Source organism: Phodopus roborovskii, unplaced genomic scaffold, assembly GCF_943737965.1.
Source record: "Phodopus roborovskii unplaced genomic scaffold, PHOROB, whole genome shotgun sequence".
NCBI lineage: Eukaryota > Metazoa > Chordata > Mammalia > Rodentia > Cricetidae > Phodopus > Phodopus roborovskii.
This window is the reverse complement of record NW_026126460.1, coordinates 8,982,490-8,996,046: the sequence shown is the minus strand read 5'-3', so window position 1 is coordinate 8,996,046 and position 13,557 is coordinate 8,982,490. Positions and strand designations below refer to the sequence as shown.

Sequence of the window (13,557 nt, the reverse complement as noted above, 5' to 3'; positions counted from 1 at the left end):
CTGACTTTTGGGTTGCAATAAAACAACTGTCACTATAGACAACTATCTCCTCAGTGGTGATCAAGCAGAGATCTCATGCTTTTATACAGTTTTAAGGATAACAGTTATTGTCCTTTGTTCTAAAGGTAGATATCCTATAACTCTTTACTCCTCTGAAGAAACAGGCAAGCTCCCATCTAGGCTTAGAGATCACCATTTCCAGGGCCCATGCTTTTATTATGAAAGAACGGTACTATATCTGCCATGCCAATAAAGGCATTAGAAGTCTGTGGCTGGAACTGCCCATAAGCCTATCATTTCCATTCCAAACCAGGCAGTAAAACAGTTCTGAGCATGGCTCTCTATTCTTGGTGAGAGATGAGCCAAGAGTTAAGGACATCCTTCTGTCATTGGCTTCCATGCCAAGTTGGCTGCAGGACCACCGTGGGAGTTTAATACCCTCACCTGGAGGCAAACAGCAGGAGCAACACAGGCCTTTCTTATCTGGACAATGCTTGGCACTGAATCTGATAGGAGCCAAATTGAGAGTATAACCTTTTTAACCAGCCTGTCCCTTGATATCCTGCAATTGCATCTCAGTGCAGCACAACATGAGAGTCCTGCAATCAGAAAGCTGGCTGAGCCCAGCAACAGGAGACAGATCTAATTTTAGTAACTCCCAAGACACAGATATCATGCCTATTAAAGATAAACCATCAAAATTGATGAAATTCAGCATCATTTTAAAAAATCAACATGAAATTAATGGATACAATGCTGAAAATCAAACATTGCTCAAATATAAGTGATTGCATTGCACCTGTCTTTATGAAGAAAAATCATTATGATGTTGCTTCATGGAGAATCAGAACTGCAGAGCGCTCAGTCTCCAAAATCTGAGAAGTGAGTCAACCTGTCAGAATGTGAAGCTGTTATTTAAGACAATCAGTGTGGCAGATATAATGGACCACTAAACACCTGCCTACAGCAAATGTGGATATGATGAGGCATTTGAAGATAATCAAGAGAAAAGTTGCATTTAGACTTTAGAAAAAAAAATCCTACCACATATAACAATTTCAAACTTAAAAACACTGGGCAGATGACAAGGTCACCCCCACTTTTACAAAAGAAAGAAATGTAAAAGTTGGTATAATTTAGCAAGCATTTTTAGAATCCATTCTGTGCATTGGGTACTGTGCTAAACATAGGGACAGTAAAATAAACAAGACACACTCCCTGTTCTTGTCTAGTTCACAGGGGAGTCTGGAAAACAAGATTACAGCATGTGGCACAGCCAGCCTACTTCTCAAATGTAGCCAGGCACAGGATTGTCCTCCATGACTACTTAGGGTACCTGGACAGATATACCAGTATAGTGGGGTCTGCTACTATAAGGCCAAATTTCAAGCCGCCAGAAATGTTTGAGATACTGTGTTTGTCACTCAACACAAAGGTGGAGTGATGGGGGATGTCCTTTTATGTATATGTTTCTCTTATTGGTTGATGAATAAAACACTGTTTGGCCAATAGAGGTAGGAAGATAGGCAGGACTAGGAGATGAGGAGAATTCTGGGAAAGGACCTGACCTCGAAGAGAGGCCAAATAGCCGAGGAAGGAGTATCAGGTCCAGATACTTCTCTAGTAAGATAAGACCACATGGAAATACTTAAATTTTTAGAAGTGGGTTAATAATTAAGACAGAGCTAGCCAATAAGAAGACCTAGTCATTGGCCAACAGTTTTATAATTAATATAGCATCTGTGTGTTTATTTGGGGCTGAAAGGCGACTGTGGGACGTGGTAGGAAAGAAATTCCAGTAACAGTGGAGGATCTCTGGGAAGCTCTAAAGATAAAAGAAGCAGGGGATGGGGAATTATATGGTTCAGTACCCATATCCTTTCACCCAGGGAGACAACCCCTGAGGAGATAACTTGCTGTGATTCTGAAATTTTTACATTTTTTGGCAGCCCATGACCAATTAAGAAGTGTAATAGAAGGTGTATTTTACTAAATTAAATCATAAACAAGGAATGTTCTGGAAATTTAGACTTATGACACTAAAGGCGAAAATGGCAGGGAGGGGGTCCTAGGAAAAAGTAATCTAGAGACACACCCTATCCTTCAGGATGGGCAGTATTTATCCACATTGTTGGAAAGCCTGAAGTATTACCTAACTGCATTTAGTAATTTAAAAGAGGTAAAGGGGATAAAGGCCCTCAAAAGGGGAGCAAAGTTGCAGCTGCAGGGGCTTCACTGAAAAGTAGAGAGCCATTTAAATACTGCTAACAGTACTGCTAAGATCATTAGTTTGTACTGTAGGGTCCTTGGCAGAGAATGAGTAGAGGGGATAGGAGCAGGGAGAAACAGAGAGAATGGTTAATGCTTTGCTTAATTAACCACAGAAGAAATGTAAAATGGTGTGACTTTGGTATGGAAGGGAAAGCAAATCTAAGAGGCATACTTCTAAACATCAAAGGAGCATGACAATCAATTAGCATGTGACATGGGATGAAGGAGCAGAGTTCAACGTGAAGTGAAGGATTTCAAGGTGTCTGAAGAGTACAAGCAGAAGAGCTGTGGGACCTTGTGTAGAACAACAGGCTAAAAGAGAATGGTGGCAGCATTTTTAGTTTTTAAGTTTGGACTAGTTATGGTGACAGGCAGATTCACAGAAAGGAGGATAGACTCTCATCAAAGTCTAGAGGCAGGAAGATGTTAGGTCTAAAATCACCCCAGAGGGAGAAGTATATGCTTGTGATCAGGTGAAGTAATGGCATAAAGGAGAGGGAGAACAAGCCTTGCTGGGCACCAGCACACAAGTAAATTGTGTAGGGGGCATCTATAAAGGCTAATATTTTATTTTTCCAAAATCTTAAGACAATTTAGGTGGAGTCAGAAATGGTGGGTCCTCATCAATAGGAACTACAAATTACCATGAGCTTGAGCTACCAGATCTTGATGACCTTATGGAGAATAGCTTAGCTAGGGAAAGTATAAAATCTGTGTAACAAACTGGGTGAATCACCCTTAACAAAGATACTTAATTCATTATCTAATTATCTAGAAGTCCCTGTTTCTGTTTCAATTCCAGTTGTTTGATAAATGTTGTTTGGCATAGATAGATATAGATATAGATATAGATATAGATCCTGACAAAAACAACATAAGGAATGAAGGGCTGATTTGGCTCCCAATTCCATTACAGACCATCAGTGCAGGAGAAGTCAAGATGGGTGAACTTGAAGCAGCCAATCATATTACTTGCATTCACAGTCAAGTGCAGTGAGTAATGAATGAATGCACACATGCCTGTACTCAGCTCATCTAGGGATACCTTTCCCAGAAAATGGTACCTCTCCACATCTGGGAAGTTCATCCTACATCAATTAACATCAGCCATATGATTCCCCACAGATATACCAGAAGGCTACTCTCATCTACAAAATCCTACATTGAAACTAACACTTCCTGGGTGACTCTACATTGTATAGAGTCCACAGTCAAAATGAAGCAGCACAGTCCATACTTTAAGTTCATACAAATATTTTTAACTGATCAGACTGAATAAAGTATGGATGAATTTCTAATGTAGGTGACAATTGAAAGCATTAAAACAAATCCCTCAGGGCAGTCGCCAAGGTCTTTTATAACCTCATCCAAGTTAGTTTGTACGATGAACTTCTTCCCCAAACTTTGTGTGTTCATAACCTACCAAATTGCTGGAGTATTGGGGTGTTGGTAGTAAGGCAGGAGATAACTATAGTGAGTAATAATGGACACATGGTAAAAGAATAAATAAAACAGAATTTATAAAGAGTCTGCTATGTACCTGGCATTCTTCTAGGAGATAAGGGGTTATCAATGAATAAAATAGACAATGATCTTTATTTATTAAACTGAATTTTCCATTGCAAGTGGATAATATACTTAGTTAAATAGAATGATTAGGAATAAATGAATCCAATGTATAGATTGGGGGGGGATAGGTTGGTGGGTATACAATTATGAACGGGATAGTCAAGAAGGCTTTCAGGAGAAGAAAATAACTGTGTAAGATAGGATATGGAAATAGACAGATATATAACTAGGAGAAAATATTTCAGAAAAAGCAGCTCCAAGATACAAGTCTGTCTGAAATGCTTAATAATATGCTAAGAGATCTGTGTAGCTGGGGCAGAGCAAGAGGTGAATGGAGGAGAAAGGATGGTTATGGAGAAATTCAAGATTATGTTTCAGCGTCCAAAGCATATCCAGGTTCTCGATGAGGTCTTGGACTCCACATGTTGTCATGAACATGCTTACAATTTGTTAGTGAAGAACAAAGGGAAAATTATCAAAAGAAAAAAGAATATATAAAAGTAGGAATTCAGGAGGAGCCTAGGATCAAGCTGCCAAGATCTCCCAATGGAGATGATGTGCCTTCTGACCACACATGTATAAAGTGCTACCTACCAATGAAGCCCATTACTCAAGGCTCTCAAGGCTCTATTAAAGACTCGTCATAATGACACACATAATGCTTAACGTAAAGACTAGGCATTCTGCACAAGCTGGGTGTTTTATGTAATCTTGGCCAGTAATCCATCTTTGTGGGAATTAGTTGCAACTCTTCCACAAATCTAAGCGCCCAGATGTCAGTCAGAAGACAGCTTTGCAAAACTTTCTAAGGATAGCAATCTCATACCTACTGTACTATTAGTCTTCTTCTACATTGATATCCAAGCCATATTGCACCGATAAGGGCTCTCAGAGATATGAAAGCCATCAACAAAACTTAACTAGGAAAATAGCATGAACTAATAAAACTATAAATGATCACCATAGCTTAAGAGTGAAAAAGGTGCCTTTAATCCCAGAACTCGGGAGACAGAAAAATGTAGATCTCTACGAGTTCAAGGCCAGCCTGTTCTACAGAGCAAGTCCCAGGACAGTCAAGGCTATACAGAGAAACGTTGTCTAGAACCAAAATAGTAAAGAAGGAACGATAGTAGTGACACAATAAGCAAAGAGGGAAAATAAAAGCTAAGGACTGGAATGATAGCTCAGCTGGTAAAGTGCTTGCTGCACAAGCATCAGAGTTTGTGTTTGGTCCCTAGCAGCCACATAAAAAGCTACATGTGGGGATGTCTGTCTGTAATGCCAGTGCAGAAAGAGCAGAGATAGGCAGCTCATTGGTCAGCCAGCCTAGCCTGATCAACAAGCCCCAGATTCCAGTGAGAGGCCTTATCTCAAAAGATAAAGAGGACAGATCCTGATCCCTCCCCCCACACACACACACACATACACACACACACACACACACACACACACACATACACAGAGAGAGAGAGACAGACAGAGAGAATGAGAGAGAGTAACAATATGCTAAAAGAAAGATAAAGAAGGGAGATCAGATTCTGAATATTCTATGATGTCAGATTCAAGAGACTTGCAGGTTGGCTGTGGGTCACTAGAGAGCTATGGTCACAAGAGGAAAGGAACCGTTAAGGAAAACAGTTCATGACTGGCATAGCTGGAAAGATGCCATGGCCCTTTAACAAGTGGGTTAGGCTACAGGAAATGGACATGAACAGGACAGCAGCAATTCAGCCTGTGGCATATTTTCAGTGTGTGATATCACTTGACATGCAAGTGAAAAGTATCCAGGAGGCAGTGCACATGGTGGATTTGAGAGCTCAGGACAGAGGCTGAGGCTGGAGCCATGTGGCTGGAAGACCTCATCATGGGGTAAGCAGAGAGACAGGAACAGTTGTTCTAGACAAATCCTATAGCAAACTAAGGTTATTGGGGGTGGGGAGTAGAGACTAGCCAGTAAGATAGAGAATGGGAAGAATATGGGATTGGGAAGTGTGTACTTAAAATATTTTAGCAGTCAGGAAGCATCTAACTTTGGTGAAAATGATCCAGATGTTTTGTCATTGCTTCTTACTGCTCCACTATTACCTGTTCTCTGAAATATAGGATGGTATATTCAGGCTGGTGGACCAAAGATAAGCAGAGGCAGTCCTTGACTTTCTCTTCAAACAACCTGGCATTATTTTAGTGCCTGAATAGAAGATTGAAATGTTAAAACTATCTCTACTGCCTCTGAATACCCAAAAGTAAGTGAAGATTTTCTTAATGGTAAAATTCTCATCTGAATGGAGCAGCCACATATGTAAGGATAGTAAAGTTTGGATGCTTACATTCTGAGCTGTAGACAGTGTTCCTCAAACACAGCAGAAGGACAATGTCAGGGGAACATGGAACCTTAGCTGTCCACGAAGGTAGGCCACAAAATGCAACCAAATACTGACCAGAATTTAAAATTCAGTTCCTTGGTTTCACTGGCTACACTGTAAGTTATTTTGTAGACATATGGCCCTATAAGACCCATTAGACACAAATGTACAACATCCTCCACCCCAATAATTTATACTGGAATGCCCTGCTTTAGGCTTTCCAAGGAAAGCCAGAAGCTCTGATTGCCACCAAATTTCTGAGATATTGCTAACTATTAATCCCATCAGAAAACAGTCTCATAACAATCTGACAACATTACCATTTGCTCAAGTTCCTCAAAGGGGATCGATGGCACAGAAATCCTGGGAATGGATACTTCACTGTTTAAGCCTTCTGAGCTCAGCACTAGATGTTACAAACTGGGCTCGAGGCTCCTAGTCACAGTGATTAGATGAGAGGTGGGCCAGAGCCCAGTCAACAAGCCCTTTGGGGAAGTCTCTGGATTAAACACACAAGGAGTGTGTGTGTGTGTGTGTGTGTGTGTGAGAGAGAGAGAGGAGAGAGAGAGAGAGAGAGAGAGAGAGAGAGTGTGTATGTGTGTGTACTAGGAGAGAAAAGGAGACCATGAAAAAAATATATGGGGACCGAGGAAGATGAGGAAGAGGGTTGAGGAAGAAAAGGCTCAAAGGCAAAACCCACTTGCCTGTCAGCAGCTCAGGCAAATGGCAACAATGCATTAAGGAACCCATAAGAAAATAAAAACAGGAACAGTGAGATGGCTCACTAGATAGAGGCTCTTGACACCAAGCCCATCTACCTCAGTTCACTTTCTAGAACCTACATGATGGAAGGAGAGAACCAAACCCTGAACATTGTCTTCTGACTTCCGCACACATACTGTGGCACATGTGCACCCATTTGCACACACATATATGTGTGGATATACAACAAATTAAAATATACTTACAATTTTTTAATAAACAGCAATAAAGTCAAGCATGACAATAATGACTGGCCCTTACTATTGGCTAGGTGATAATGGAAACTGGAGCATTAGGAATTCCTTCTAAAGAGAACAGGAATGTCTGAGTGCTGATGGTCACTGTCTGGGAAAGCAAAGCCCAGTGTTGTCAGAACTCCTACCAGTTTTCCCTAAGAGTAGACATGATTCTGAAATTGTATGTGAAATCTCAAAAGTCTTACACAATAAGAAAAGAGAACCCTAAGAGGAACCATCACAGAAGTCCCCTGAGCCCTGTTTGCAATGCATTACCAGCTCAATGGCAGGACCCAAACTAAATGAGAACATGTTCCTTGCTGATGATGAGTCAGCCAATCTGTGCTCTGAAGGGAACCAGGTCTGTGTATCCTGAAGTAGAGAAAACTGAGCAGATGTTGAAGACCACACATAAAACAGACCCAGCAAATTGAGGAGTGTTTTACAAATTCAGGCTAAGACTAATGTGTGTATCCAAGACCCACAAGATCAACTCTGGCAAAAAAGGCATCAAAGGCTGGAAAGTTCAGAAATTCAAGGACTCTAGGCTATTCAGGCAATGTCACTACAGATCTCATTATTGTATAAATTTACTTAGATCCTGGTGCCACAATTAATCAGAAGATGGACTCAGTCTTATCTATTTCTAGCTCTGGGGGGGAAAAATGTTAACTTGGAGAACAAATTATTCAAGATGTCTATATGCAGAAAAAGAAAATTCATTTTGAAAAATTTAATGAAGTTCCCATGGCTTACATGGCTACTCATATATGCAGTGAGATCTACATGTCAAATTAAAAAAAAAATCCCATCATGCCAACTATCCAACTATTTCATTCAACTCCCAACAGACTATTTCCCCCCCCCCTGTTCTACTTTATTCAATTCATCCAGCTCATCAAGTACCTGTATATATGGTCAGCTTAGTAACTTAAGTGCCTTCTATAAGAATTTATTCTGGGTGGAAAGAAAAGGAAAGCTGCCTGGCCATAATTTAAGGTTATCTGCAGACATCTGTAACACAGTGTCTGCCATCAAACAAGTTTAACAATCAAGTTAAGTTCACCAGTACCAAAAGATTAGTGCTACATTAGTCATTGACGCTTGTTGAGCATTGGAATCCATGGAGTACTCTTTATAATACTTATGCCCAAGGACCACACTCACTTGGTCAAAATCTTGGCAAAAGGGTTCCAAGCACTTATACTATTTGAAATGCTATATGTAAAATTCAGAGCTGATACTCGGCCAAGGTTGACAGCCCTGCAGGTTACTGTTCAATTATCCATTCACCTGTGACATGTAATTTTGATGATAAATTTAACTAATTACTCAGTGAACCACACCTTGACTGCTTATGGAGACAATCGCCTTTACTAGCTACTTCACTAAATTGGATTTAGTGCCCAAGACACTGATATAGTACCAGGATCCAAAGATAAGAACCGCATAATTCTAGCCCCTCCATCAACCCACCTCTGAAGTTGAATTCATCCAATAGAAATGGGGAGTTCAAGAGTCTCAGAGTCCAGAGTGTAATTAAAGCCTTCCCCAATGTTCCTCCTATTTCTTCGGCAGCTCACCTATTCTGGGCCTTATCATGTGTTGACTCAGCTGGTTCCAACATACCACAAATTCCAGCTTTCTTTCCTTATTGTCAGCAGGCAGTGTCCCTTCTCTGATGCTGGGTACAAGATCTAGAAGGGCCTCCTTGGGATTCACTCACCCTCTAGCCCTTAGAAATAACAACTTCCATGCTCAGTCTGAAACTTTTCTCTAGATTATCCAGGCCTCTGGAAGAAAACAGATACCTTACATTCGCATTTCTAACAAGTTTGAGTTTCATTGCATTTCCCTCCATCTGAATGCCTGAAGTATGTTGCCCAGTTTTTGGTTTGTTTGTCATTAGGCTGAGGAACATCTTTCACAGATGCTCTGCAATGGCAGCAGAATTTGCTTCACAAATAGAGCTTCTCACTGTAATAAGTACAGTTGTCCAGGAAAAGATACAATGAAGAGGAATGTGACTACTATGTTGCAGCTTGGGGTGTAGCTCAATGCTAGAACACTCTGTTAATATGCTTGAAACCCTCTCCTGTGTAAGAAAACAAAAGGATGCTATCTTGATGTATGGCTATAGCAGACAACAAAGAAAGCCTTTGAAAACAAACTGAAAAAGATGGCCATATGGCAATATAGGAGGCTATATGGTTGATGGCTGAGAGTAAGAGGAAACACACACACACACACATACACACACACACACACATACACACACACACATACACACACACAGCCCCTGGGTTCAAGTACAATTCCACAATTTACTAGTAATCTCTATACCATGTGTATCAGTTGGTAAAATAGGGAACTCTAGTTCTTGATGTTGTGGGAGAAAGGCCATATAACACACGGGAAGCTCCTAGGATGGTGTCTGCATAGAGTAAGCATACTATATGTTAGCGGGCGTTATTATTTGTCACAGAGTTTAAGCTTTGCTATCCAGAAAAAATAAGACTTTTGAATCTCCCTGCCTGGCTTACAGAAAGTGAATTCATTACAAATTGTTGTACAAATTGAATTTTGACATTTCTGGGATTCCTCCATTATTTTATTTTTAAATTAAATGAATAAAAGCATGGGATTTTTTTAGAGTATTTCATGACATTTCAAGTTACATTAGAAACACTAATTATTAGTTAAGTCTTATGCTTATAATATGCCTTAAAATGAAAGTAGAGGAGAATAATATTTAGGGAAGGGGAAAACATAATTTTCCATATAAATTGAAATTTTAAAACTAAAAAAAGGAGAAAGATAGAGAGAGAGAGAGAAATTTCATAAGCTTTGGTTGACCTTTAAATGTCACATTCACTAATATATAAATGCAAACACAGAAAAAGGTAATGTCTGACAATAATAGTAACCTGATCAATGCAATTACATTGAGTTCTGTGATATAAAGTATGCTTTCAGTCCAGAGTAGCAATAGCTTTTTATACCTTTTAAAACCTAACTATAATCCATTAAAGATCAGTGGTTGTTTTTATGATTATTTACATGCTTGTAGCTTACCTCTGTACAATCTATGTCTAAATTTACAGTAAAATTCTAAATGTACAAGATCTGAGAACATACATTATTGCTAATGAGTTAAAAGGTTAATTTACCACCTCAGTAAGCAATTCTTCCATGAAATCAACTTTAATAATTTGTGTAGATTATATTGTGACTGTTAACCTTAGTCAATTTTCAAAAGCCAGCGAAATATGATTTCAAAGATAATCGTTTACTTGGTCAAATCTCAATTTTTAACTGAATTACATGATATAAACAGGTCACCAATGTAACAATAAAATAAAATGAAACCCTCAATGGGTTAGAGTCATACATTGCTTTAATACATATTACATTTTTCCATTGTTTCAATTCTATTATAAGGGAACAGTTTTAGTGACTATCCGTAATTATTTAAGGCTTTTCATTCTACTCTTCAATTCCTTTGTCCACATTGACAAACACACATGTGTGTGCAGATGCTTTTTTGGATTGGCTCCTTTTAGAGTTGGATTTACAGGTAGTCATGAATCATCAGATATGCATTCTGGGAATCGAACTCTGCTCCTCTGCATGGATAGTGCATACTCTCAACTGATGATGAGCCATCTTTCTAGCCTCTGATCTCCAATTTTTGATGGTTCAAAATAATATATCCATGTATCCATCAAAAGTCTGACTTCTGGACACTAACGAATTTTTAGGGGAAGTATAGAAATGTCAGGTATTCCTTCAATTCCTAAACTAAATTATTGGGGGAGGCAAGATGACTCAGAGGTAAAGGCTCTTGCCACCAAGCCTGAATGCCTTTGTTGATCCTCATCTACACAGTAGTAGGGAATCAAGCTGGGGCAGTCTGTTTCTGACCTTTACATATGCACAACAGTTTATGTGCACCCTCCAGAAACACATTAAATATAAATGTGTGTTTGAAAATTTTAAACTATGTACTGGAAAAGGCAAAGTGATTTCTATACCTTGGATGATGTAAAACATTAAAATGAATTAAAATGATAGTTTTTCATCTCAAGATTGGACCAACTTGTTGACTATAGCTTACAATATTATGTGAACAAATATTTAAAGAACTATTATGTCCTAAAACAAGAGTTCGTGGCTTATCTGTTTGAGATGTAGCTGAGACATACAAAACAGGCCATGTAAGAATTGAAAACAATTAAGCCTGGTGGTGGTGGCGAATGTCTTTAATCCCAATTTCAGCATGCAGGAGGCAGAGTCAGGTGGATCTCTGTGAGTTTGAGGCCAGTGTAGTCTGCAAAGCGAGTTCCAAGATAGCCAGGGCTGTTATGCAGAGAAACCTTGTCTCAGAAAACAAACAAAAAGAATTCAAAAACTTAAAAGTGCTTTTAGGAGCACTCATTCATTCATTTAGAGGTTTAAAGTTTCCATGGAAAAAAACAGAGATGTCCCATAAGCCATGCAGACACCTAACAAGAGTTCTAGAGTCCTGCCACGTCGTATATTAACGCTTGACTTTCACTTGTTCCTAACTTGAGTGACTGTGACTGTGGGTCACTCTTCTTCATAGAAAGTGTGGCTGGCGTTTAGCATATAACACCCCCAGTGGACAAGCTGGTATAAGCAAGCAGCATCCCCACCTGAGCTCCTGCCCAGGACACCTCCCACCAGCCTGAGAACTCCTAAAGTGCCAATAGCTCTAACTTTGGAGGTGTTTCTTGAGCCAATCAATGCTTCATTGGGGCGGGACTTGGGTCAGAAATCACACTTCAGGTGAGCAGCACACATTATATCACAGTATTCCTGCAGGTAGGTCCCGGCCCCCGATACTCAAACACCTAGGACAGTCTTAGAAGACAACCTGGGTGTGTGGCCTTGGAAGTAGGCCTCAGATAGCCAGGATTTATGGACCCTCTCAAGTGACCCGGCGAGCCTCCCTTCCTCCCAGGGTTCTGAGTGGCAAGGCAAGGCTGCCCAGGTCCCTTACATTAGTAGCCTGCAAAAGTTGTGGCTGCAGGCAGCGCTCACCCGCCGCTGGGGTGAATGCCATGAAAAGCACCACTTGGTCCAGGGAGTCAGGCAGGTGCGTGTGGCCTAGGGCACTTGCCAATCCCCTCTGCTGTGGCGCCGCTTCCCCGCCCACTGCGGCACCCCTCACCTGGTCCCGGGTCTTCAGGTACCGCTGCAGCGCCTGCTGGGTGAGCTCGCGGACGCGCAGCTGGCCGTCCTTGCAGGGCACCACGATGCCCGTCCTGCCGAAGCACACTGTCACTTTCATCCTGCCCCTGGGCTCCCGCGCGCGGCCGGGCCGAACAGGTGTCTGACCCCCGGGCGCAGCCACTCCGTCGGGGGACGTGATGCGGACACGCCGCTATCCCCGCGCGTGACTCCGGGGCCGGGAGCGGCGGCTGCACCCCTGAAGCCCCACGGGAGGCCGAGGGCGGGAAGCGGACGCGGGGACGCGGCGGGTCGGCCAGGCTCAGGCTCAGGCTCCACGCGCCGAAGTGAAACTGCGGGCGCGGCCCAGCCCGGCCCTGCCTGTGGCGGTGGCCCTGGCGACCGTGGCAGGGCCGGCCCCAGGCCCCGGGCTGGAGTGGGCGGTGGCGGCGGAGCGCGGGGCCGGAGTTGGGAGGAAACTTTTGCGCCGGCTCCCAACTCCTCCGACGCGCGGGGCGCTCTGGGCTCCCGCGGCCCGCGGGCCAGCCTGGGCCCGGCTCTTAAAGGGGCCGCGGCGCTCCCCGGCCACAGAGAGCTCTGCTGCGTTACACAGGGCTCGGGGACCCACCCGGGGTAACTAAACCTTGGGTAGCCTAGTGCCAGCACTTGGCTCTCTCTCTCCCCTCACACATAAGCGGAGCTCTGGGAATTGTAATGGGATCTGGGAGCTACCACAGGGGAATTGAAACCGGATCTCATAAAGCACACTTGGATTAGATAGGAAATGGCAGAGCAACTCCCTTCAAATGAGAGTTAGAGCAAGGTGCACGGGAAGCCACGGAGCAGGTGCTTCTTGCCACGCCTTCTAAAATACCCAGAGTGGAGTGGTAGCTTGCAGGTATTGAGAGGTGGGCACCACCTGAGGGCAGACTTTGAAGTTACCCAAAAGAGCTGAACTGAAAGGAACTTTTAAGACTACTGTGCAGAGGCCCAATGTTTCACGGAAGATCACACCCAAAGTCCAAATATGATAGCATGCAAAAGGGAACACTTTTCCTGTTGAAGGGTGATGACTCCCAGTGTGCATTTGACTAGGGAGAGAAGTACACCCTTGACTCGTGATATCTCTGGTGCTTATCCTTGAACACATGGCATGGGGGGAG

The 13,557-nt window shown here is 42.2% G+C and overlaps 1 protein-coding gene across 1 annotated transcript in view; it reads right to left on the bottom strand.

The window, feature by feature from the left end:
• Pard3b (par-3 family cell polarity regulator beta) overlaps positions 1-12,623 on the bottom strand; it is a 948,779-nt gene extending 936,156 nt beyond the window's left edge. The window contains 1 exon segment of the mRNA XM_051190339.1: positions 12,396-12,623. Coding sequence (XP_051046296.1) covers positions 12,396-12,515 — 120 coding nt within the window. The 5' untranslated portion in view covers positions 12,516-12,623.
• Between the last annotated feature and the right edge of the window lie 934 nt (positions 12,624-13,557).